The following is a 21,923-nucleotide window of genomic DNA, read 5'->3' on the forward strand; positions in this document are numbered from 1 at the left end:
CGTCACTCATTTCTGCTTCACACGTTCTGCATGATTCAACGTACTTTCCCAAACACAGCTCCTCAAGTTTCGCTCTTTGGTAACCCGTCACCCCTGTGCCCGACAGAGAGTGTCGGCTTCCAAGCAACACTGAAAATAGCCGTCATCTCGGAGGGAAACCCTCTTGAACGTTAGTCGATGCCTGGCCACTTTTCAAAGCAGAGATTGACAGTTTCTTGATGAGTGCGGGTGTCTGGGGTTACGGGGAGAAGGCAGGAGAATGGGGTTGAGAGGGGAAGATAGATCAGCCATGACTGAATGGCGGAGTAGACTCGATGGGCCGAGTGGGCTGAGATTCTGCTGCTCTGGTATTTTGCTCCTTGCTCGATCATGTTGTTCTGATGGTACGGGAATCGTGCTTAAAAAGCAGCACGTAATTCAAAAACAAAAGATATACGTGACTGCCATGTCAGCGTAAACCAAACTCGTTATTTCAAAAACTCGCCTAAATGTGAGGCGCCTGTACTTATGCATGGTGTGATTTCACTGGCAAAACCTTTCACTGAATCTCAGCAGACGTGACAATAATAAGCTGATAATGTGCGTGGTGTGTATATCTCTTGCATAGAACAGGGCGGCACAGTGGCGCAGCGGTTGAGTTGCTGCCTCACAGCGCCGGAGACATGGCATCCTGACTACGGGTGCTGTCTGTGTGGAGTTTGTAGGTTCTCCCCGTGACCTGCGTGGGTTTTCCCCGGGATCTCCGGTTTCCTCCCACACTCCAAAGACACGCAGGTTTGTAGGTTAATTGGCTTGGGTTCATTGTAAATTGTCCCGTGTGCGTGTAGGATAGTGTTAGTGTGTGGGGATCGCTGGTCGGCGTGGACTCGCTGGGCGAAGGGCCTGTTTCCGTGCTGTATCTCTAAACTAAACTAAACCTGCCTAACACGAGAGGTGCCTGTACTCGTGTATAGTATGATTTGGCCTGCAAAGCTTTTTATGCCGTCTCAGTACACATAATAAACCCATCATGTATGTGCAGTGTGTGTAACTCTTGAACAGAACTCTGTGTTATTTTACACACAGAGACCCTGAGCAGGGGAGTGTTTGTCACAGGGTAAGTGAGATCCGCCTTATTTATTCACAGGTTGCTTACTGTTGCTCCCTCTCTCTCTCTCTTTCTCTTTCTCTCTCTCTCTCTCTCTCACACACACTTTCTCTCACTCTCTCAGCTTATTAAGGAGTGTGAGCATGCAGGGCTCGCAACAAGGACGGCAGCACTCCTTCCAGTCTCTCTCCATCGCCTTTCCAGACTCCTCCATACACCCATCAACTCCAAGGTATTTAACTCTCTTTCGTTCCTCTCTGAACTAAGGTCATTTAGTGCATTTGATAACTAGTCGGTGCAAACGAGGGAACATAATGTAGGCAGCTGCTAACTTTTGCAAACTTTGGGAGGGTTGCAAGCTGCAGAAACTGCAGGGCGGCACGGTGGCGAAGGAGGTAGAGTTGCTGCCTCACAGCCGGAGACCCGGGTTCGACCCTGACAACGGATGCTGTCTGTACGGAGCTTGTACGTCTCCCTGTGACCGCGTGGGTTTTGTCCGAGTGCTCCGGTTTCCTCCCACACTCCAAAGACATACAGGTTAGTAAATTAATTGGCTTTGGTAAAATTGTAAATTGTCCCTAGTGTGTAGGATAGTGTTAGTATACGGGGTGATGGGTGATCCAAAGGGCCTGTTTCCATGCTCTATCTCTAAAGTCTAAATGTCGGGGCTCCAGAAGGACTGAGTGACTCTTGACATTAAGTGCTTTAATCCTTCAGGGTAAAGTCGACAGTATCAAAATGCTGGCACAGTTTGCTTAATGTATTCAGATTCTTGTTCAACCACCATAATGTGAGGGGGAAAGATTTAATAGGAAACTGAGGGGCAACATTTTCACACAGAGGGTGGTGGGTGTATGGAAGGAACTGCAGGAGGAGGTAGTTGAGTCAGGTACTATCATAACATTTAAAAGACTTTTGGAGAAGTACATGGATAGGAAAGGTTTTGTGGGATATGAACCAAACGCGGGCCGGTGGGACTAGTGTAGATGGTCGGCATTGGCAAATTGGGCCGAAGGGTCTATTTCTGGATTGTATGACTCTGTGACACTGTTAACTATTGAAACTGGAGCACCCAGACAAAACGCACGAGGTCACAGGGCAAACGTACAAACTCCGTACAGACAACACCCGAGGTCAGGATCAAACCTGGGTCTCTGGCGCTGCGAGGCTGCAAATCTACCGCTGCGCCAGTGCACTGCCCCGTGTGTGACCGTGTCTTATTGTCTTATAATCTTATGTGTGAATAAAATACAGCACAGTGGTGCAGCGGTAGAGTTGCTGCCTCACAGCGCCAGAGACCCAGGTTCGATCCTGACCCCGGGCGCTGTCTGTACGGAGTTTGTACGTTCTCCCTGTGACCGCGTGGGTTTTCTCCTGGTACTCCGGTATCCTCCCACATTCAAAAGACGTACAGGCTTGTCGTGTAATTGGCTTTGATAAATTGCCACAAGTGTGTAGGGTAGAACTAGTGTGTACGGGTGATCGATAGTTGGGGAGGACTCGGTTAGGCCAAGGGGCCTGTTTTCATGTTGTAACTTTAAATTAAACTAATGTAACCATTGTGTTACTGATAAACATGCCTGACTCATTAGTTATAAGGAGAGGATGCACAAACTTTGTACGTGTAGGAAGGAACTGCCGATAATTGTTTACATTGAAGTTGGACAAAATGATGGAGTAACTCAAGGGGTCAGGCAACATCTCTGGAGAAAAGGAATAGGTGATGTTTCGGGTGGGAACTCTTCTTCTGACCCGAAACATCACTGATTCCTTTTCTCCAGATATGATGCCTGACCAGCTGAGTTACTCCAAAATGTTGTGTCTATCTCTGGACAAATTTGGATTGTTTTCTGTGGAGCTGTTTCCATGCTATAGCTTTTAGTTTAGTTTAGAGATACAGCATGGAAACAGGCCCTTCGGCCCACCGAGTCTGTGCCGACCAGCGTTCACTAGCACTACCCTCCACACTGGGGACAATTTACAATGTTAACAAGCCAATTAACCTACACACCTGTATGTCTTTGGGGTGTGGGAGGAAACCGGAGCACCCAGAGAAAACCCATGCAGGTCATGGACGACAGATGGCGACAGATAGCACAATGGGCTAAGTGTTCGGCTGGCAACCGGAAGGTAGCCGGTTCGAATCCCGCTTGGAGTGCATACTGTCGTTGTGTCCTTGGGCAAGACACTTCACCCACCTTTGCCTGTGTGTGTCCTTGGGCAAGACACTTCACCCACCTTTGCCTGTGTGTGTGGATGTAATTATGTGAAGCACTTTGGGGTCAATGCAAGTTGACTAAAAATGTGCTATATAAATAAAGAAATTTAATTTACTTTTAATGGGAAGAACCTGCAAACTCCGTACAGACAGCATCCGTAGTCAGGATGGAACCCGGGTCTCTGGCGCTGTGAGGCAGCAACTCTCCCGCTGCTCCACCGTGCCACACTTTATTGTCACATAGGATCATAAAACATAGTGGTGCAGCGTGGTGGCACAGCTGTAGAGTTGCTATCTTACAGCGCCAGAGACCCCGGTTCGATCCTGACTACAGGTGCTGTCTGTACGGAGTTTGTACGTTTTCCCCGTGACTTTGTGGGTTCTCTCCGGGTGCTCCGGTTTCCCCTCACACTCCAAGGACGTACAAGTTTGTAGGTTAATTGTCTTGGTATAATTGATAAATTGTCCCTGGTGTGTGTGGGATAGTGCTAGTGTAGGGGGTGATCGCTGGTCGGCACGGACTCAGTAGACCGAAGGGCCTGTTTCCATGCTGCATCTTTAAACTAAACTAAACCACCATTGAATCCTAATTCTTCCTCTTCTCTTCCTTCTCTCAAGCAAACGTGTGGCACTGTGCAGCCTGAAGGGGGTGATGGCGGCTTGCAAAGGCATCTGGACCAAGGCGTTCTGGAGAGCGGTAGCGGGCGAGTTTTTGGCCACCCTCTTCTTCGTGCTCTTCAGCATCGGCTCCTCCGTGGGGTGGGGAGGGGTGACGGGACCCACGGATGTCCTGCTCATCTCCCTATGCTTTGGCTTCAGCATAGCCACCATGGTCCAGGGCTTTGGCCACATCAGCGGCGGGCACCTTAACCCAGCCGTGACTGCCGCCATGGTCTGCTCCAGGGATCTCAATCTGGCCAAGGGCTTCTTCTACATCCTAGCCCAATGCCTGGGCGCCATCGCTGGGGCAGGCATCCTCTACCTCGTCACCCCTGCCAGCGTCAGGGGCACTCTCGGAGTCACCTCGGTAATGCACACACTCAGCATCTGGTCCAACGTGGCCACCAACATCCCTGTGCAGGATTGGGTTTAAGGCTAGGTTTGGGGTGAGGTATAAGATGAGGTTCAGGATTCGGTTTAGGATTCGGGAATAGGTTTAGTGTGAGGTTTAGGACGAGATTTAGGGTAAAGTTTAGGATTAGGTTTAAGATTAGATTTGAGGTTTAGGATGAGCTTTAGTATAAGTAGGATTAGGATCAGGAATAGGTTCTGGATTAGGTTTAGGGTCAGGTTTGGCACGAAATTTAGGGTGAGGTTTAGGATTAGGTTTAAGAATAAGTTTGGGATGAGGTTTTCGGTTTAATTTAGGATTAGGATTACTTTTAGGAGTAGGTTTATAGTGAGGTTTCGATTCAGGTTTAGAATTAGGTTTGGGTTAGGATCAGGTTTAGGATCAGCTTTGAGTTTAGTTTTGTATAGTTTAGATTTAGGTTGAAGCTTAGGCTCCTGTCCCATTTAGGAAACCTGAACGGAAACCTCTGGAGACTTTGCGCCCCACCCAAGGTTTCCGTGCGGTTCCCGGAGGTTGCAGATGGTTGACGGAGGTTGCAGGTAGTGGAAGCAGGTAGGGAGATTGACTAAAACCTCCGGGAACCGCACGGAAACCTTGGGTGGGGCACAAAGTCTCCAGAGGTTTCCGTTCAGGTTTCCAAAGTGGGACAGGGGCATAAGGTTCAACGTTCAATTTTAGGATTAGGTTTAAGATTAAGTTGTGGTTTTGGTTGATTATTGTCACGTGTACAGGTACAGGGAAAATATTTATTGTGCATAATACTATCAAAAATAGTAATACACTGTACTATAAAAAAAAGATACAAGGTGCTGGAGTAACTCAGCGGGTCGGGTAGCATCTCTGGAGGGCATGGATAGGTGGCGTTTCAGTGAGGACCCTTCATAACAATGTCATCTAACTGCGGCCTGACCCGCTGAGTTCCTTCAGCACTTTGTGTCTTTTTTTGTAAATTAGTACCTGCAGTTACTTGAGCGATATCTGGATAAAAAAATGAAATATTTAGGTTTAGATTCAGGTACCGAGGTACAGTGAAAAGCTTTGTTTCGTCTGCTATCCGATCAAATCAGATAATACTATTGACAAATACAATCAAGTCAAACTCAAGTTAGAAGATAGACACAAAAAGCAGGTGTAACTCAGCGGGCCAGGCAGCATCTCTGGAGAAAAGGAATAGTTGACGTTTCGGGTTGAGACCCCTCTTCAGACTGAGTGTCGGGGAAAGGGAAACAAGAGATATAGATGGTACATAGAACAAATGAATGAAAGATTTGCAAAAAGCACTGATGATCAACAAAAGGTGGAGCCTACAATGGTCCATTGTTGGCTGTGGGGTAGGTAATAACGAGTTATACAGACAGTGAAACGCAGCAGGTCGACAGTGAAACTAGTGCTATGACTAGGGTTCACTGTCTATAACTCGTTACCACCTACCCCACAGTCCACAATGGGCTACTCTGGCTTTTTGTGTCTATCTTCGGTTTAAACCAGCATCTGCGGTTCCTTCCTACAAACGCAAGTCCAACAGGTAGAGCTAAGGGGAAGAGAATAATCTCACAATTCTCACCTTCTCTGCGTTCTCCCCATGGACCTGCTAATTCTTTATTTGCGAGGGTTGATTCAATCCTATCCGAAGTCTCTGATAGACTATTTTGACATCTCCCACAGACAGTGAGTTGTGGAACATCACCTTATTTTGGCAAAAATAATATTAACTAAGACCATGGAATGCCACATCACGGGAACTAGCCCTTCGGCTCACAATGTCTGTGCCGAACATGATACCAAGTTAAACTAATCTCTGCTTGCACGTAATCCGTATCCCAGCATTGGGGAGGCACGGTGACGCAGCAGTAGAGTCGCTGCCTTACAGCGCCGGAGACCCAGGTTCAATCCTGACTACGAATGTTCTTTGTACGGAGTTTGTACCTTCTCCCTGTGACCACGTGGGTTTTCTCCGGGTGCTCTGGTTTCTTCCCACACTCCAAAGACAAGCAGGTTTGCAGGCTAATTGGCTGCTGTATAATTGTAAGTTGTCCCTGGTGTGAAGGATAGTGCGAGCATACGGGGTGTTCACTGGTCAGTGCGGACTCGGTGGGCAGAAGGGCCAGTTTCCGCACTATATCTCGAAACCGAACTAAACCAAACCAAACCAAACTTGATTAAAAATGATGTGTAGGAAGGAACTGCAGATGCTAGCTTAAACCGAAGACAGGCATAAAAAGCTGGAGTAACACAGCGGGTCAGGCCACATTTCTGGAGAAAAGGAATAGGTGACATTTTGGGTCGGGACCCTTCTTCAGACTAAGGTCTTCAAACTAAAGGTTTGTAGATTATTTGGCGTTGGTAAATGGTAAACTGTCCCTTGTGCGTAGGATAGTGTTAGAGTATGGGATGATGGCTAATCGGAGCGGACTCGTTGTTTCTGTGCTGTATCTCTAACGTCTACAGACTGCCGGAACCTGCGGACTCAGCTGCAAGTCGTGATGCTCGCTGCTCTTTTCCGTTTCAGATTGACGAGAACCTCTCCGCTGGCCACGGGCTGTTGGTGGAAATGCTCATCACGTTCCAGCTGCTGTTTACCATCTATGCCACGTGCGATTCCAGACGCGACGACCTCAAAGGCTCATCAGCGTTGGCCATTGGTCTCTCGGTCGCCATTGGACACATGTTTGCCGTAAGTTCAGCTCAGTTTAGTTAATTGTCACGTGTACCGAGGTACAGTGAAAAGCTTTGTGTGCAAGAAGGAACTGCAGGCACCGGTCTACACCGCAAATTGACACTAAATGCCGCAGTAACTCAGCTGGTCAACCAGCAGCCCTGGAGAAAAGCAATGGGTGACATTTTGGGTCAAGACCCTTTTTCAGACTGAGAATCAGGGGAGAGGGAAACTAGAGGTATGGAAGGGTACAAAGAGCATGTAAGCTGTGAAAAGGACAGATCATAGCAGACGATGATCAAGGAAATGTACAATGGTTCATTGTTAGCTTTTTATTGCGTTCTCTCCAGTCAGCGGAAGGCCAATACATGATTACAATCGAGCCATGCACAGTGTAAAGATACATGATAAATGGAATAACGTTTAATGGAAGATAGAGTCCATTAAAGTCCAATCAAAGATAGTCTGAGGGTCTCCAGTGGGGTAGATCGTAGCTCAGGACTATTCTCTAGTTTAGGTTAGTTTAGTTTAGTGATCCTGCGCGGACACAGGCCCTTCGGCCCACAGAGTCTGCGCTCACTATAGCACACTATAGCACTATCCCCGCACACTATAGCACTATCCTACACACACAAGGGACAATTTAAAAAGTTGTCCCTCAGATTCCTATTAAATCTGTTGTGGATTGCTGAGGGTGCCAGATAGTGCTAGTGTTGAGTTTAGATCATTGTCACATGTACCGAGGAACAGTGAAAAGCTTTTGTTGTGTGCTAACCAGTCAGCGGAAAGACAATACATGATTACAATCGAGCCGTCCACAGTGTACAGAGACATGATAAAGAGAATAGCGTTGTGCAAGATAAAGTCCAGTAAACTCTGATCAAGGATAGTCCGAGGGTCTCCAGTGAGGTAGATAGTAACTAAGGATTGCTCTCTAGTTGATGATAGGCTGGTTCAATTGCCTGACAGCAGCTGGGAAGAAATTATCCCTGAATCTGGAGGTGTGTTTTCACACTTGCCCAGTGCGTTTTCACAGTTCCGTACTTCTTGCCTAATGGGAGAGGGGAGAAGAGGGAGAGGGTGAGACTGGCCCTCGATTATGCTGGTGGCCTTGCTGAGGCAAGATGAGGTGTAAATGGAGTCAGTGGAAGTCTCCTGAACCCTGCTAGATTCAGCTGGAATGTAATAAAGAGAAACTGCAGTAGGAAAGTGCAACAAGTTTCATGATTTGCAGATGCTGGTTTACATCCAAGGGAGACACTGGAGTGCTGCAGTAACTCAAGGGGTCCAGCAGCATCTCTGGAGAACATGGACAGGAGATGTTTTGGGTTGAGACCCTTCTTCAGACTCTCTGAAGAAAATCCTATCATCACCTGTGCATGTTCTCCACAGATGCTGCCCGGCTCGCTGAGTTACCCCAACACTTTATGTCTATCATTAGATACAGCTTGAGTTTACTTTAGTTCAGAGATACAGCATAGAAACTAGTTTAGTTTAGAGATACAGCATGGAAACAGGCCCTTCGGCCCACTGTGTCCGCGCCGACCATCGATCATCCATTCACACAAGTTCTACGTTATCCCATTTTCTCATCCACTCCATACCCACTAGGGTGCTGTCTGTACGGAGTTTGTAGGTTCTCCCCGTGACCGCGTGGGTTTTCTCCGGGTGCTCCAATTTCCTTCCACACTCCAAAGACGTATAGGTTTGTAGGTTAATTTGGCTTTGGTAAAAGATGCAAATTGTCCGTGTAAGGAGTGATTGCTGGTCAGCGTGGACTAGGTGGGCCAAAGGGTCTCTTTCCATGCTGTATCTCTTAACTAAAACAAATCGGCATTTACATAGGAAACTCATTAGGTAATGCAAATGATAATGACACACAGATGAAAATATGAAGAAGGATCTCGACCCAAAAGGTCACCCTTCCCTTCTCTCCAGAGATGCTGCCTGTGTCTATCACAGATGAAAATACGGTGTTCACAAATTGAACACAAGTCATCACAGACTATACCGCCCTCTATGGTCAACAGAGGTATCAGCAAGCACTGTGACTAGTTTAGTTTAGTTAGTACAATATCATAAATTCATATGTCATTGGAGCAGAATTAGGCCATTTGGCCCATCAAGTCTACGCCACCATTTAATCATGGCTGATTGATCTTTCCCTCTCAATCCCATTCTCCTGCTTTCTTCCCCAAACCTTTGACACCCTTACTAATCAAAAACCTGTTAAACTCCACTTTAAAAATACCCAATGACTCGGCCTCCACAGCCGCCTGTGGCAATGAATTCCACAGATTCACCAGCCTCTGACAAACAAAATTCCTCCTCCTTTATAAAGGTGTGTACTGTTTAGGGTTGCCAACTGTTCCGTATTAGCCAGGACCGTTCTTGTCCCGTATTTGACTACTACTACTCGGGTCGAGGGGAGCGCCGCGTCCGGCCCCACCTCACCCGTCCCGACGTAGTGCAGCCCATGGAGTGCGGCAGCAGCACCTCGCCCATGGCCCTGTCGGTCGGCAGCCCGGCCAGCTGTCCGACCTTCGGACCTTTGCTTACCGCTGACACCACCACCCCTCCTTCTCATGGCCGATCATCAGTTCATGTGTTGGATGGGGTGCTGGACTTTGCGTGCAGCAGAACACAAAGTACAGCCGGTGGGCTAGCTGAGGAGTTTTAAAGAGGCGCCAAGTCCGGCGCCCAGGCCAAAACTCCTCAGCTGGCCCGCCAGCTGGGCTTTGTGTGCAGTCCAGCACCCGGGCTAACTCCTCATTCACCCAGCCAGGGCCGAGTCAGTCAACGAATTGGCGTCGGGAATTTGCCCCTTATTTTGACCTTTTGTCCCTTATTTAGGAGTGAGAAAGTTGGCAACCCTAGTCCTGTTATTCAAGGACTGTGCCCTCTGGTCCTAGACTCTCCCACTAGTGGAAACATCCTCTTCACATCCACTCTATCCAGGCCTTTAACTATTCGGTAAGTTTCAATGAGATTCCCTCTCATCCCTTGAAATATCGATTTTAGTTTAGTTTAGTTTAGTTTAGATATACAGCATTGAAACAGACCCTTTAGTCCACTGAGCCGATGACGACCATCGATTACCCGTTCACACTAGTTCTATGTTATCCCACTTTCTCATCCACCCCTACACACTCGCTTGTGGGACAATTTTCAGAGGACAAAGAAAAACCTGCAAACCGGCACATCTTTGGGATGTGGGAGGAAACCGGAGCACCTGGAAAAAACCCACGCGGTCACTGTGAGAACGTGCAAACTCCACGCAGACAGCACCCGATGTCAGGATTGAACCCGGCTCTCTGGCGCTGTGAGGCAGCAGCTCTACCCGCTGCACCATTGTGCCGACCACAAAGGTTGAGATGGACTTTAAGTCCCCATTGATTTGTAGGTCATGCAAACCTTACTCTTGTGTTTCAGATTAACTACACAGGTGCCGGCATGAATCCTGCCAGATCGTTTGGACCTGCAGTTATTATGGGGAAATGGGCCAACCACTGGGTAATTATTAATTACACAATTAGAGAATATCATAATCATAATCATATTCGTAATTTATTAGCCAAGTATGTTTTGCAACATACGAGGAATTTGGTTTGCCATAAAGTCATAACAAAAAATCAACAAGACACACAACTACATAAAAATTGATGTAATCATCTACCACAGCGGCTCCTCCACGTTCCTCACTGTGATGGAAAGCAATAAAGTCTTATCTTCTTTCCACCTTTCCACCCGCGGTCGGGGGAGTCGAACCATCCACAGCCGGTGATCGAGCTCCCTCATCAGGGCAGTCGAAACTCCTGCGGGTTGGAGTTCCTGAAATCGGTCCCTAAACAGGGACAGCGAGCTTCAGGATGTTAAATATGGGACAGGTGTTCCTTGAAGGTGGCGTCACAGGTAGATGGGATGGTCAAAAAGGCTTTTGGCACATTGGCCTCCATCAGTCGGATTAATGAGTATAGAAGTTGGGCTGTCATGTTGCAGTTATATAAGACGTTGGGAGGCACTATCGCAATGTTTAAGAAGCAATTAGACAGGTACATGGATAGGACATGTATAGGTGGATTAAATGGATATGGGCCAAATGCAGGCAAGTGAAACTAGTGTAGGTGGGATATTTTAGTCGGTGTGGGCAAGTTGGGCCGAAGGGCTTGTTTTCACACTTAGGGGCGGTGGTTGAAATATATACAATAGCGAGGTTTAAGAGACTTTTAGATAGGCACATGGATATGCAGGGAACGGAGGGATATGGATTATGTACAGGCAGATAGCAGTTGATCCTGGCATCATGTTCGACATGAAGTCCATTCCTGCTGTACTGTTCTATGTTCTTTTTATCTGGTTCATTGAATGGTATAACTTGGAAGGAGGCCATTTGGCCAGTTTTATCAGTGGTAGCTCTGGTAGACTACCCAATCAACATCATTGCACTGTTTAGTTACAGATCGAGCGAGGGTCCGATTAAAGATAGTCCAAGGGTCTCCAATGAGCTAGATGGTTGGTCAGCACTGCTCTCGAGGTGGTGATAGGATTGATCAGTTGCCTGATGGCAGCTGGGAAGAAACTGTCCCCGCATCTGGAGGTTAGGCCACATTTGGAATTTTGTGAGCAGTTTTGGGCCCCATATCTTAGAATAAAGGGGAGGTCATTTAAGACGGAGGTGAGAAAAAACTTTTTCACCCAGAGAGTTGTGAATTTATGGAATTCCCTGCCACAGAGGGCAGTGGAGTCCAAATCACTGGATGGATTTAAGAGAGAGTTAGATAGAGCTCTAGGGGCTAGTGGAGTCAAGGGATATGGGGAGAAGGCAGGCACGGGTTATTGATTGGGGACGATCAGCCATGATCACAATGAATGGTGGTGCTGGCTCGAAGGGCCGAATGGCATCCTCCTGCACCTATTTTCTATGTTTCTATGTTTCTGTGAAGAAGGTCTTGGCATGAAGAGGGCCCAGAGGAGGTTTATGAGAACGATCTCAGGAATGATTGGGTTAACATAACATGAGGAGCGTTTGACAGCTCTGGGCCTGTACTCGCTGGAGTTTAGAAGGATGAGGGGGTCCATCGTTGAAACTTACCGGATAGTGAAAGGCCTGGATAGAGTGTATGTGGAGAGGATGTTTCCACCAGTGGGAGAGTCTAGAACCAGAGGCCACAGCCTCAGAATAAAAGGATGTACCGTTAGAAAGGAGATGAGGAGGTATATCTTTAGTCAGAGGGTGGTGAATCTGTGGAATTTATTGTGGAGGCCAAGTCAATGGATATATTTAGGGTGGAAATTGGAAGATTTCTGATTAGTCCGGATGTCCAGGGTTATGGGGAGAAGGCAGGAGAATGGGTTTGAGAGGGAAGATAGATCAGCCATGAACGAATGATGATGTAGACTTGATGGGCCGAATGGCCTAATCCTGCTCCTAGAACTTATGTATGGGTTTTCGCACTTCTGTACCTCTTGCCTGATGGGAGAAGGGAGAAGAAGGAGTGACCGGGGCAACCTCCGGCATTCCGGGGAAAATGTTGAGAAAACGGCATGGTGACGCTGCGGTAGAGTTGCTACCTTACAGCGCCAGAGACCCAGGTTCGATCCTGACTATGGGTGCTGTCTGTACGGAGTTTGTACGTTCTCCCTGTGGCCATGTGCGTTTTCTCCAGGTGCTCTGGTTTCCTCCCACTCTCAAAAGACGTACAGGTTTTTAGGTTAATTGGCTTGATATAATTGTACATTGACCCTAGTCTGTGTAGGATAGTGTTAGTGTGCGGGGATTGCTGGTCGGCGCCGACACGGTGCGCTGAAGGGTCTGTTTCCGCGCTGTATCTCTAAAGTTAATTAAACAAAACTGTCATTTGTCGCTGTTCCCTGTTGAGTAGCTCCTATTTTTCTTTATCTGTTTCAGGTTTACTGGGTCGGGCCAACAATGGGTGGAGTTGTGGCAGCTGCCTTCTACAAGTACCTCTTCTGTCCAGACAAGGAAATGAAGAACCATTTCAAAGATACCTTAAGGCCAACGCAGGCTCCTGGGGATAAATATTCCGATGCGGAAGAGGGAAAGGGCCAAACCATTGAGTGTGTGGAGCTGGCTGTGACACCAGGAAGCTCTCGTTCCGTGGATGGGTTTAACGTTGAAGCAAAGAAGAAAGACAAGACTGAAGAACTGTTGATGCCTGTATGACTAGCAAAGGGAAGGAGGAACGGAGAGATGACTTGTGAAACTTTGGTTGTCGACGTTGTTCCTATCAAGGAAACTGATCTATTATAAACGTACAGCACTCCGTAACTCTTTCACGCCTTGAACACGGATTAATCCATTGTAAGGACAATATTAATGTACTACCCAAGGACTAGCACGAGATACGATCTGCCCCCTTCACAAACTCAACCCTTGCCCAGTCCCAATCTTGGCGGCACAACTTGAAAGGAACGAGATGGAATCATGCGTTGACATGATCGAAGGGTGTTTGGTCCACATTGGGGGCGTAGTGGCACAGCTGGTCGAGCAAACAGAGGCCCGGGTTCAATCCTGACCTCGGCCGCTGCCTGTGTGGAGTTTGCATGTTATCACATGTTTTTCCCTTTGTAGTCCGATTTCTTCACAGAAAATGTGATTTGGCTAGATTAGTCGGTGGCTGTGAATTAAGTTTAGATTTAGGTTTATTATTGTCACCTGTATCGAGGTGTATATAGCGAAAAGCTTTATTTTGCATGCTATCCAATCAAATCAGATAACACTTTGCATAAATACAATCAATCCAAACTCAAGTGCAATGGGTTGAGTGAAGACTCACGGATTCACTGTTCTACAGTGCAGAAACAGGCCATTCGGCCCAATGAGTCTGTGTTGACCAAAGATAGATACAAAAAGCTGGAGCAACTCAGCTGCGGGTCAGGCAGCATCTCTGGAGTAAAGGAATAGGTGATGTTTTCGATCGAGACCCATCTTCAGACCATCAGCCATTCATTTACGCTAATCCTGCCCCACTCATAGAGCCGTATTACACAGAAACTGGCCCTTCATCCCAACTCCACCATGCTGACCAACTTATCCCTTCTAAACATCTTCGCCTGTGTTTGGTCCATATCCGCCCAAAACTCTCCTTTCCATGTGCCTATTAAACGTTGTTACAGTACCTGTCTCAACTAACTCCTCTGGCAGCTCGTCACACATACCCAACACATCCAAGTGAAAACGTTACTCCTTAGGTCCCAATCAACACCTTCCCCTCTCCCCTTAAACATTTGCCCTCCAGTTCTTGATTGCCCCAAATTACCCAGAGTCTGGGTAAAAGACTGTGTGCATTCACCTGATCTATTCTCCTCATGTTCTCCTCATTCTCTATAAGATCACCTCTCAACCTTCAGGTACAATCTATCCTTGTAACTGGCAACACAGTGGTGCAAAAGAAGACACAAAGTGCTGGAGGAACTCAGCGGGTCCGATAGCATCTCTGGAGAACCTGGATAGGAGACATTTTGGGTTGGGACCCATCTTCGGACTGAATGGAGTGGGGGGGGGGGGGGGGGGGGGAGAAAGCTGGAAGAGAGAGGTCAGGATGGGACAAAGTCTGGCAAGATAGGAAAGTACTACAGATGCTGGTTTAAATCAAACTTACTTACTTACTTACTTACTGCCTATTAAGCCACCTGGCGTGTAGGGCAGCAACGAAGGTTCTCCACTCAATAGTGTTGATTCCTTCAGTTGCTATTTCCGTAACATATTTGTTTCACGAGACAGGGTTGTTAGCCCAGTGCTCAACCCCCAACCTGGAGGATCAGTGGATCGCTCTTCGTTTTGCCTCTACCCTTCGATATGTCCAGCATGGGAGACCCTAACAGGAGACGAATCTCCCACTGGCATAGCTCTGGGGGTCACTGAGACACATAAGCTCCCCCACCACGACAAGGTTGCAGTCCAACGGGGAGGTTTAAATCGTAGGTAGACACAAAATGCTGGAGTAACAGGCAGCATCTCCGGCGAGAAGGAATGGGCCTGGCAAGAGATAGGTGGATATAGGTGAGGGAGTTGGAGATGAAAAGGGTGTCACATACAGAGAAAATAGGTTAAATGTCAATACCAGCACTCAGATCCAATCAGATCAGATAATACTACAGGTATATATAAATACAATCAAGTCACACTCAACTACAATAGGAAGAAACAAAAATGAGTGGTTTTGCAGATAGTGAAGAAGGTTGTGAAAGAATGCAGCAGGATCTGGATCAATTGGCCAGGTGGGCTGAGGAATGGTTGATGGAATTTAATACAGAGAAGTGTGAGGTGTTGCATTTTGGGACGTCTAACAAGGGCAGGACCTACACAGTGAATGGTAGGCCTCTGGGGAGTGTTGAGAACAGAGGGATCTAGGAGTGCAGGTGCATGGTTCCTTGAAGGCCGAGTCGCAGGTAGATCAGGTGGTCAAAAAGGCTTTTGGCACTTTGGCCCTCATCAGTCAGAGTATTGAGTATAGAAGTTGGGAGGCCATGTTGCAGTTGTATAAAACGTAGGTGGGACTGCATTTAGAGTATTGTGTTCAGTTCTGGGCATCATGTTTCCTTCCAAATCACAAATACATTAATTGGCTTTGATAAATCGTTCCTGGCGTGTAGGATAGAACTAGTGTACAGCATAGACTCGGTGGGCTGAAGGGTCTATTTCCATGCTGTATGTTGCCACTCCCACTAGCTCCATGCACCCACTAGTGGGAGAGTCTAGGACCAGAGGTCATTGCCTCAGAATAAATGGATGTTCCTTTAGGAAGATGAGGAGGAATTTCTTTAGTCAGAGGGTGGTGAATCTGTAGAATTCTATGCCACATACAGCTGTGGAGGCTATCAATTAATATCTTTAAGGCAGAGATAGATAGATTTTTGATTGGTACGGGTGCCTGGAGCTCTGGGGAGAATGGGATTGAGGGGGGAAGATAGAACAGCCATGATTGAATGACAGAGTAGACTTGATGGGCTGAATGGCCTAGTTCTTCTCCTATCACTTATGAGCTTAAAGTCCAAACTAAACTAAACCAGACTACCATCGTGATGTTTAAGAAACATTTGGACAGGTACTTGTGTGGGACAGGTTTAGGGGGATATGAACAAAATGCAGCAAGGTGGGACATGTTGGACGGTATAGGCAAGTTGGGCCGAAGGGCCTGCTTCAACACTGTGTGTGTGACTCTACCATAGATTTTCAGTCCCTGTTTGAGAGGGAAGTTGAGGCTCGCAGTACAGAGGCAACATAATGTAAAGTGACACTAATCGGGAGCAGGATACGGGAGAGGGCACGCAGGTCACCAACTGAATGTTGTACAAAGCATTCCGAGCATTCCACATCCAGGAAAATGTTGCTTCACTGGACAGGAACAATGTGACCCAAGTGGTGAAGGCACGGACCTATGCACTAAATCTACTGATGCAACTGGGGAGCAGCAGACCATAACATTCCTGTGATAATGAGCGAGGCCAAGGAGACATTGTCCAAAATCACCAACCGTGAGCTTTAACGAGTACCGTGCAAAGGGGAGAACTGGAATTCATCGCCTCAGACGGCTGTGGAGGCTGTCATTGGCTATCTTTAAGGCGGATTAAGACAGATTCTTGGTTAGTTAGTAAGGATGTCACAGGTTATGGGGAGAAGGCTGGAGAATGAAATTGAGAGGGAAAGATAGATCAGCCACGTTTGAATGGCAGAGTGGACCCGATGGGCTGAATGGCCTGACTTGGCCTCCACAGCCGTCTGTGGCAATGAATTCCACCGATTCACCACCCTCTAAAGAAATGTCTCCTCATCTTTCTAAAGGTACGCCCTTTTATTCTGAGGCTGTGGCCTCTGGTTCTAGACTCTCCCACTAGTGGAAACATCCTCTCCACATCCATTCTATCCGGGCCTTTCATTATTCAGTAAGTTTCAATGAGGTTCCCCCTCACCCTACTAAACTCCAGTGAGTACAGGCCCAGCACCGTCAAACGCTCATCATATGTTAACCCAATCATCCCCGGGATCAGTCTCGTAAACCTCCTCTGGACCCTCTCCAACACCAGCACATCCTTCCTCAGATATGGGGCCCAAAACTGCTCACAATAATCCAAATGCAGCCTTATAAAGCCTCAGCATTACATCCCTGTTTTTATATTCCTAAGAATCAGTAACGCAATGGTTATATTAATCAGCACAAAGTGCTGGAGTAACTCAGCGGGTCAGGCAGCATCGCTGGAAAACATGGATAGGCGACGTTTCAAATCGGAGCTTCTTCAGACTGATTATAGAAGGGAGGGGTGGGGGAGGGGATGTTGAATCAATTAGTTGTCTAGAAGCGCAGGTCATTCCTCAAGAGGTAATACGTTTAAATCTCTCTCCTGCTCATCAGAGAGAGTAAAAAGTGTAAGCAAATCTGGAATTAAGATTATTGTGTCTAGAAGAATGACCAAGCCTTTTGTTGATGAAGGGGGTATCTCATTGAAAACTATCGAATAATGTACGGTCTAGATAGAGTGGATGAGTACAATTAAGCCATACGCAAGTACAACTGCACGGTGGCACAGCGGATAGAGTTGCTGCCTCACAGCGCCAGAGACCTGGCTTCGACCCTGACCTCTGGTGTTTAGGCTAATTGGCCCTCTGTAACTTGCCCCCTAGTGTGTGGGGAATGGATGCGAGAGTGGGATAACATGGCATTAGGGTGATGGATGGTCAGCGTGGGTTAAAGGGCCTGATTCCGATTAACTTTTAAGAAAATTCCAGCATCTGCAGTTCCTTTAAATCGCTGTGGTGTTGATTGTGACCTCTATACTCCCATCTAGTGGCTGAAGAAATGGAAGCAAAAGAAAGCACTTTGGAATGGAATACATGACAATATGAAGAAGGGTCCCAACCCGAAACGTTACCTTTTCCTTTTTCTCCAGAGATGTTGCCTGACCCGCTGAGTTGCTCCAGCATTTTGTATCTATCTTCAGTATATACCAGCATTTGCAGTTCCTTTCGACACAATAATCCAACCTGCCCTTTTGCCCTCAGTACCATTGAATATGAGGCCAGTTTAGTTTAGTTTAGATCAAATGTAACAGCAGATGATTCATAGAAACATAGAAACATAGAAATTAGGTGCAGGAGTAGGCCATTCGGCCCTTCGAGCCTGCACCGCCATTCAATATGATCATGGCTGATCATCCAACTCAGTATCCCGTACCTGCCTTCTCTCCATACCCTCTGATCCCCTTAGCCACAAGGGCCACATCTAACTCCCTCTTAAATATAGCCAATGAACTGGCCTCGACTACCCTCTGTGGCAGGGAGTTCCAGAGATTCACCACTCTCTGTGTGAAAAAAGTTTTTCTCATCTCGGTTTTAAAGGATTTCCCCCTTATCCTTAAGCTGTGACCCCTTGTCCTGGACTTCCCCAACATCGGGAGCAATCTTCCTGCATCTAGCCTGTCCAACCCCTTAAGAATTTTGTAAGTTTCTATAAGATCCCCTCTCAATCTCCTAAATTCTAGAGAGTATAAACCAAGTCTATCCAGTCTTTCTTCATAAGACAGTCCTGACATCCCAGGAATCAGTCTGGTGAACCTTCTCTGCACTCCCTCTATGGCAATAATGTCCTTCCTCAGATTTGGAGACCAAAACTGTACGCAATACTCCAGGTGTGGTCTCACCAAGACCCTGTACAACTGCAGTAGAACCTCCCTGCTCCTATACTCAAATCCTTTTGCTATGAAAGCTAACATACCATTCGCTTTCTTCACTGCCTGCTGCACCTGCATGCCCACTTTCAATACCATTTCTAGCCAAAGTTGCTGCCTGACCCGCTGAGTAACTCCAGAATATTGTGTCTATCTTTGCTGTAAGGATATTGTTTACTTTATAATTGTAAGTTTGACACAAGGTCCCATTAAATCACTCATTTACAATTGAGTTTGGCTTGACTGTATTTATGCATGGTTTTAGTCTGTAGAGATACAGCACAGAATCGGCCCACCGAGTCCACGCCGACCAGTGATCACCCGGACACTAGCACTAACCTTCACACTAGGGACAATTTACAATTTTATCGCAGCCAATTAACCTACCAACCTGTACATCTTTGGAGCGTGGGACTGGAGCACTCGACGAATACTCATGCAGTCACAGAGAGGACGTACAAGCTCCGTACAGACAGCACCCATAGTCAGGATCGAACCCGGATCTCTTGCGCTGTGAGGCAGCATCTCTACCACTGTGCCACCCTATCTATTATCTGATCTGATTGGATGCAAAACAAAACTTTTGGCTGTACCTTGGTACACGTGACAATAATAAACCTAAAAACAGTTAAACCTAGTTGTAAAATAAATCTGATAAAGGACATCTTCTTAAAGTCAAGTGTTATCTCCTGCAGCAACAAAGAACTGTAGATGCTGGAGATACACAAAAGGAGATACACAAAGTGCTGGAGTAAAGGGCCTGTCCCACTGTACGAGGTAATTCAAGAGTTCTCCCGAGTTCTCCCCGATTCAAGCTCATGTAATGTACGTAGCGGGTACGTAGGGGCTTGTGGATGTCACGTAGCGGCTCGTACCAGTAACGATGGGTACTCGGGAAATCCGGTAAACTTGTGACGTTTTTCCAACACTGTGAAAAATGTCCACGAGTAAAAAAATACTCGTGCGAGCCCCTACGTACCTGCTACGTACATTACACGACATGGGACAGGCCCTTTAATCAGCAGGTCAGGCAATATCTCTGGAGAACCTGATAGGTGAAGTTTTGGGTCGGGACTGTTTTTCAGTAAACTCATGATTTTTTTTGCCATTTATCATTATATACACAAATAATTAAAGGTTAACATATCCATACTAGGCCAATACACATAGCTGGTGCATTGAGTATGCATGTTTCTTTAACATAGTTTAGTTTAGTTTATTGTCAAGTGTACAGAGGGACAGTGAAAAGCATTTGTTGCGTGCTAACCAGTCAGCGGAAAGACTATACGTGATTACAATCAAGCCATCCACAGTGTACGGATACAGGATAATGGGAATAATGCTTAGTGCAAGATAAAGTCCACTAATGTCCAAGTAAAGATAGTCCGATGGTCTCCAATGTAGTTCAGGACCGATAGTAGGTCAGGAACGCTCACTTGTTAGTGATAGGATGGTTCAGTTGCCTCAATAACAGCTGGGAAGAAACTGCACCTGAATCTGGAGGTGTGCGGTTTCACACTTCTGTACCTCTTGCCTGGTAGGAGAGGGGAGAAAAGGGGATTACCAGGGTGAGACTGGTTCTTGATTATGCTGGTGGCCTTGTGAGGCAGTGTTGAAGTGCAGATGGAGTCGATGGAAGGGAGGTTGGTTTGTGTGATAGTCTGGGATACGTCACTATGACCCTAAAGCTTTTCACTTTACCTTGGTACACGTGACAATAAACTAAACGAACAAATTAACTTTGATGTCTATGCTATACGTCTCTATGGCTCCATCAAGCAAATGTTGCAGGTACAATGCACGGGCGGCACAGTGGTGCAGCAGTATAGTTGCTGCCTCACAGTGCCAGAAAACCTGGTTTGATCCTGACTACAGGCAACTAATTCTGCTCCTATAACTACTAGGCTGTGGGCCGAGCATCAAAAATGTGTCTAGAAATGGGATTTCATGACCCAAGTCACCAAACTACATGAAATTTTCACATATTGTGTAAAGAAAATTATATAAATCACCCCTGAAACTCGACATGAAGAAGACTTGCACATTTTTATTAAATTAGAGAAAAACCTGAACATTTTCGGGTAATTTTTAGTCCAATCAAAGCACGTTTAACATTGAGTTGTCTGCCAGTTGGCCAATCACGCGCTTTGCTTCAGGCTAGCACACAAAATGGCTGAGGGGGCTTCACAGGTGCCTGTTTTACTGGAGATTCCGATTTGTTGTTCTGTGGAATAAATGTCGTGGAAACTTGCAGCAGGTAATTGTATTTAGTGGGAAAAGCATTAAAAAGGCTGAAGAAAGTGCTGCGAAGTGGATTAAAGTGCACAGCGATAGAATTGCTGCTTTACAGCGCCAGAGGCCTGGGTTCGATCCTAACTGCGGTGCTCTCTATACGGAGTTTGTACTTTCTCCCGGTGACCTGCCTGGGTTTTCTCTGGATGCTCCGGTTTCCTCCCACACTCCAGATATACAAGTTTGTAGGCTAATTGGCTTTGGAAAAAATTGTGACTTGTTCCTAGTGTGTGAGGGGTGATCGCTGGTCGGCACGGACACAGTGGGCCGAAGGGCCTGTTTCTACATGGTATCTCTAAAGTAAACTTAATGGACCTTCTGTGATGAAAAGTCTAATATCTTAGAAGGAGGTTTGTAAAGTGGATACTAATCCACTACTGATTCTGGGGCTCCATTGCTATCTGTGGGTTGTGAGATAAATGTCTTTGTGCAAATTTAGCTCCGGTGTGAGTCTGCAGTAACTTTCCCTGGCCAGCAGATGGGGCTTGAGGTCTATGGACAGCCTTCGACCTGTGGCTCATTTGTGACTGAACCCTCCAACTAAGTGTTCAAGAAGGTTCCTGAAGTGATTAGTTTATGTGTAGGAAGGAACTGCATATGCTGGTTTACACCGAAGATAGATACAAAATGCTGTAGTAACTCAGGGGGTCAGGCCGCATCTCTGGAGAACATGAAAAGGTGACATTTTGGGTCGAGACCCTTCTTCTGAAATTTTCTTATAGAAACTTCTATAGTTTCTTATAGAAACTTACAAAATTCTTAAGGGGTTGGACAGGCTAGATGCAGGAAGATTGTTCCCGATGTTGGGGAAGTCCAGAACAAGGGGTCACAGTTTAAGGATAAGGGGGAAATCTTTTAGGACTGAGATGAGAAAAACATTTTTTACACAGAGAGTGGTGAATCTCTGGAATTC

The 21,923-nt window shown here is 46.7% G+C and overlaps 1 protein-coding gene across 1 annotated transcript; it reads left to right on the plus strand.

Moving 5' to 3' along the window:
* Positions 1-941: 941 nt before the first annotated feature.
* On the plus strand, positions 942-13,328 carry aqp4 (aquaporin 4). Its single transcript, XM_033019493.1, has 5 exons — positions 942-1,319; positions 3,924-4,332; positions 6,887-7,051; positions 10,466-10,546; positions 12,942-13,328. The coding sequence occupies exons 1-5, from the start codon at positions 1,231-1,233 to the stop codon at positions 13,215-13,217; spliced, it is 1,020 nt and encodes a 339-aa protein (XP_032875384.1). The 5' UTR covers positions 942-1,230; the 3' UTR covers positions 13,218-13,328.
* Positions 13,329-21,923: the final 8,595 nt, after the last annotated feature.

The sequence above is a fragment of the Amblyraja radiata genome, chromosome 4 (assembly GCF_010909765.2).
Source record: "Amblyraja radiata isolate CabotCenter1 chromosome 4, sAmbRad1.1.pri, whole genome shotgun sequence".
In the NCBI taxonomy this organism is placed as follows: domain Eukaryota; kingdom Metazoa; phylum Chordata; class Chondrichthyes; order Rajiformes; family Rajidae; genus Amblyraja; species Amblyraja radiata.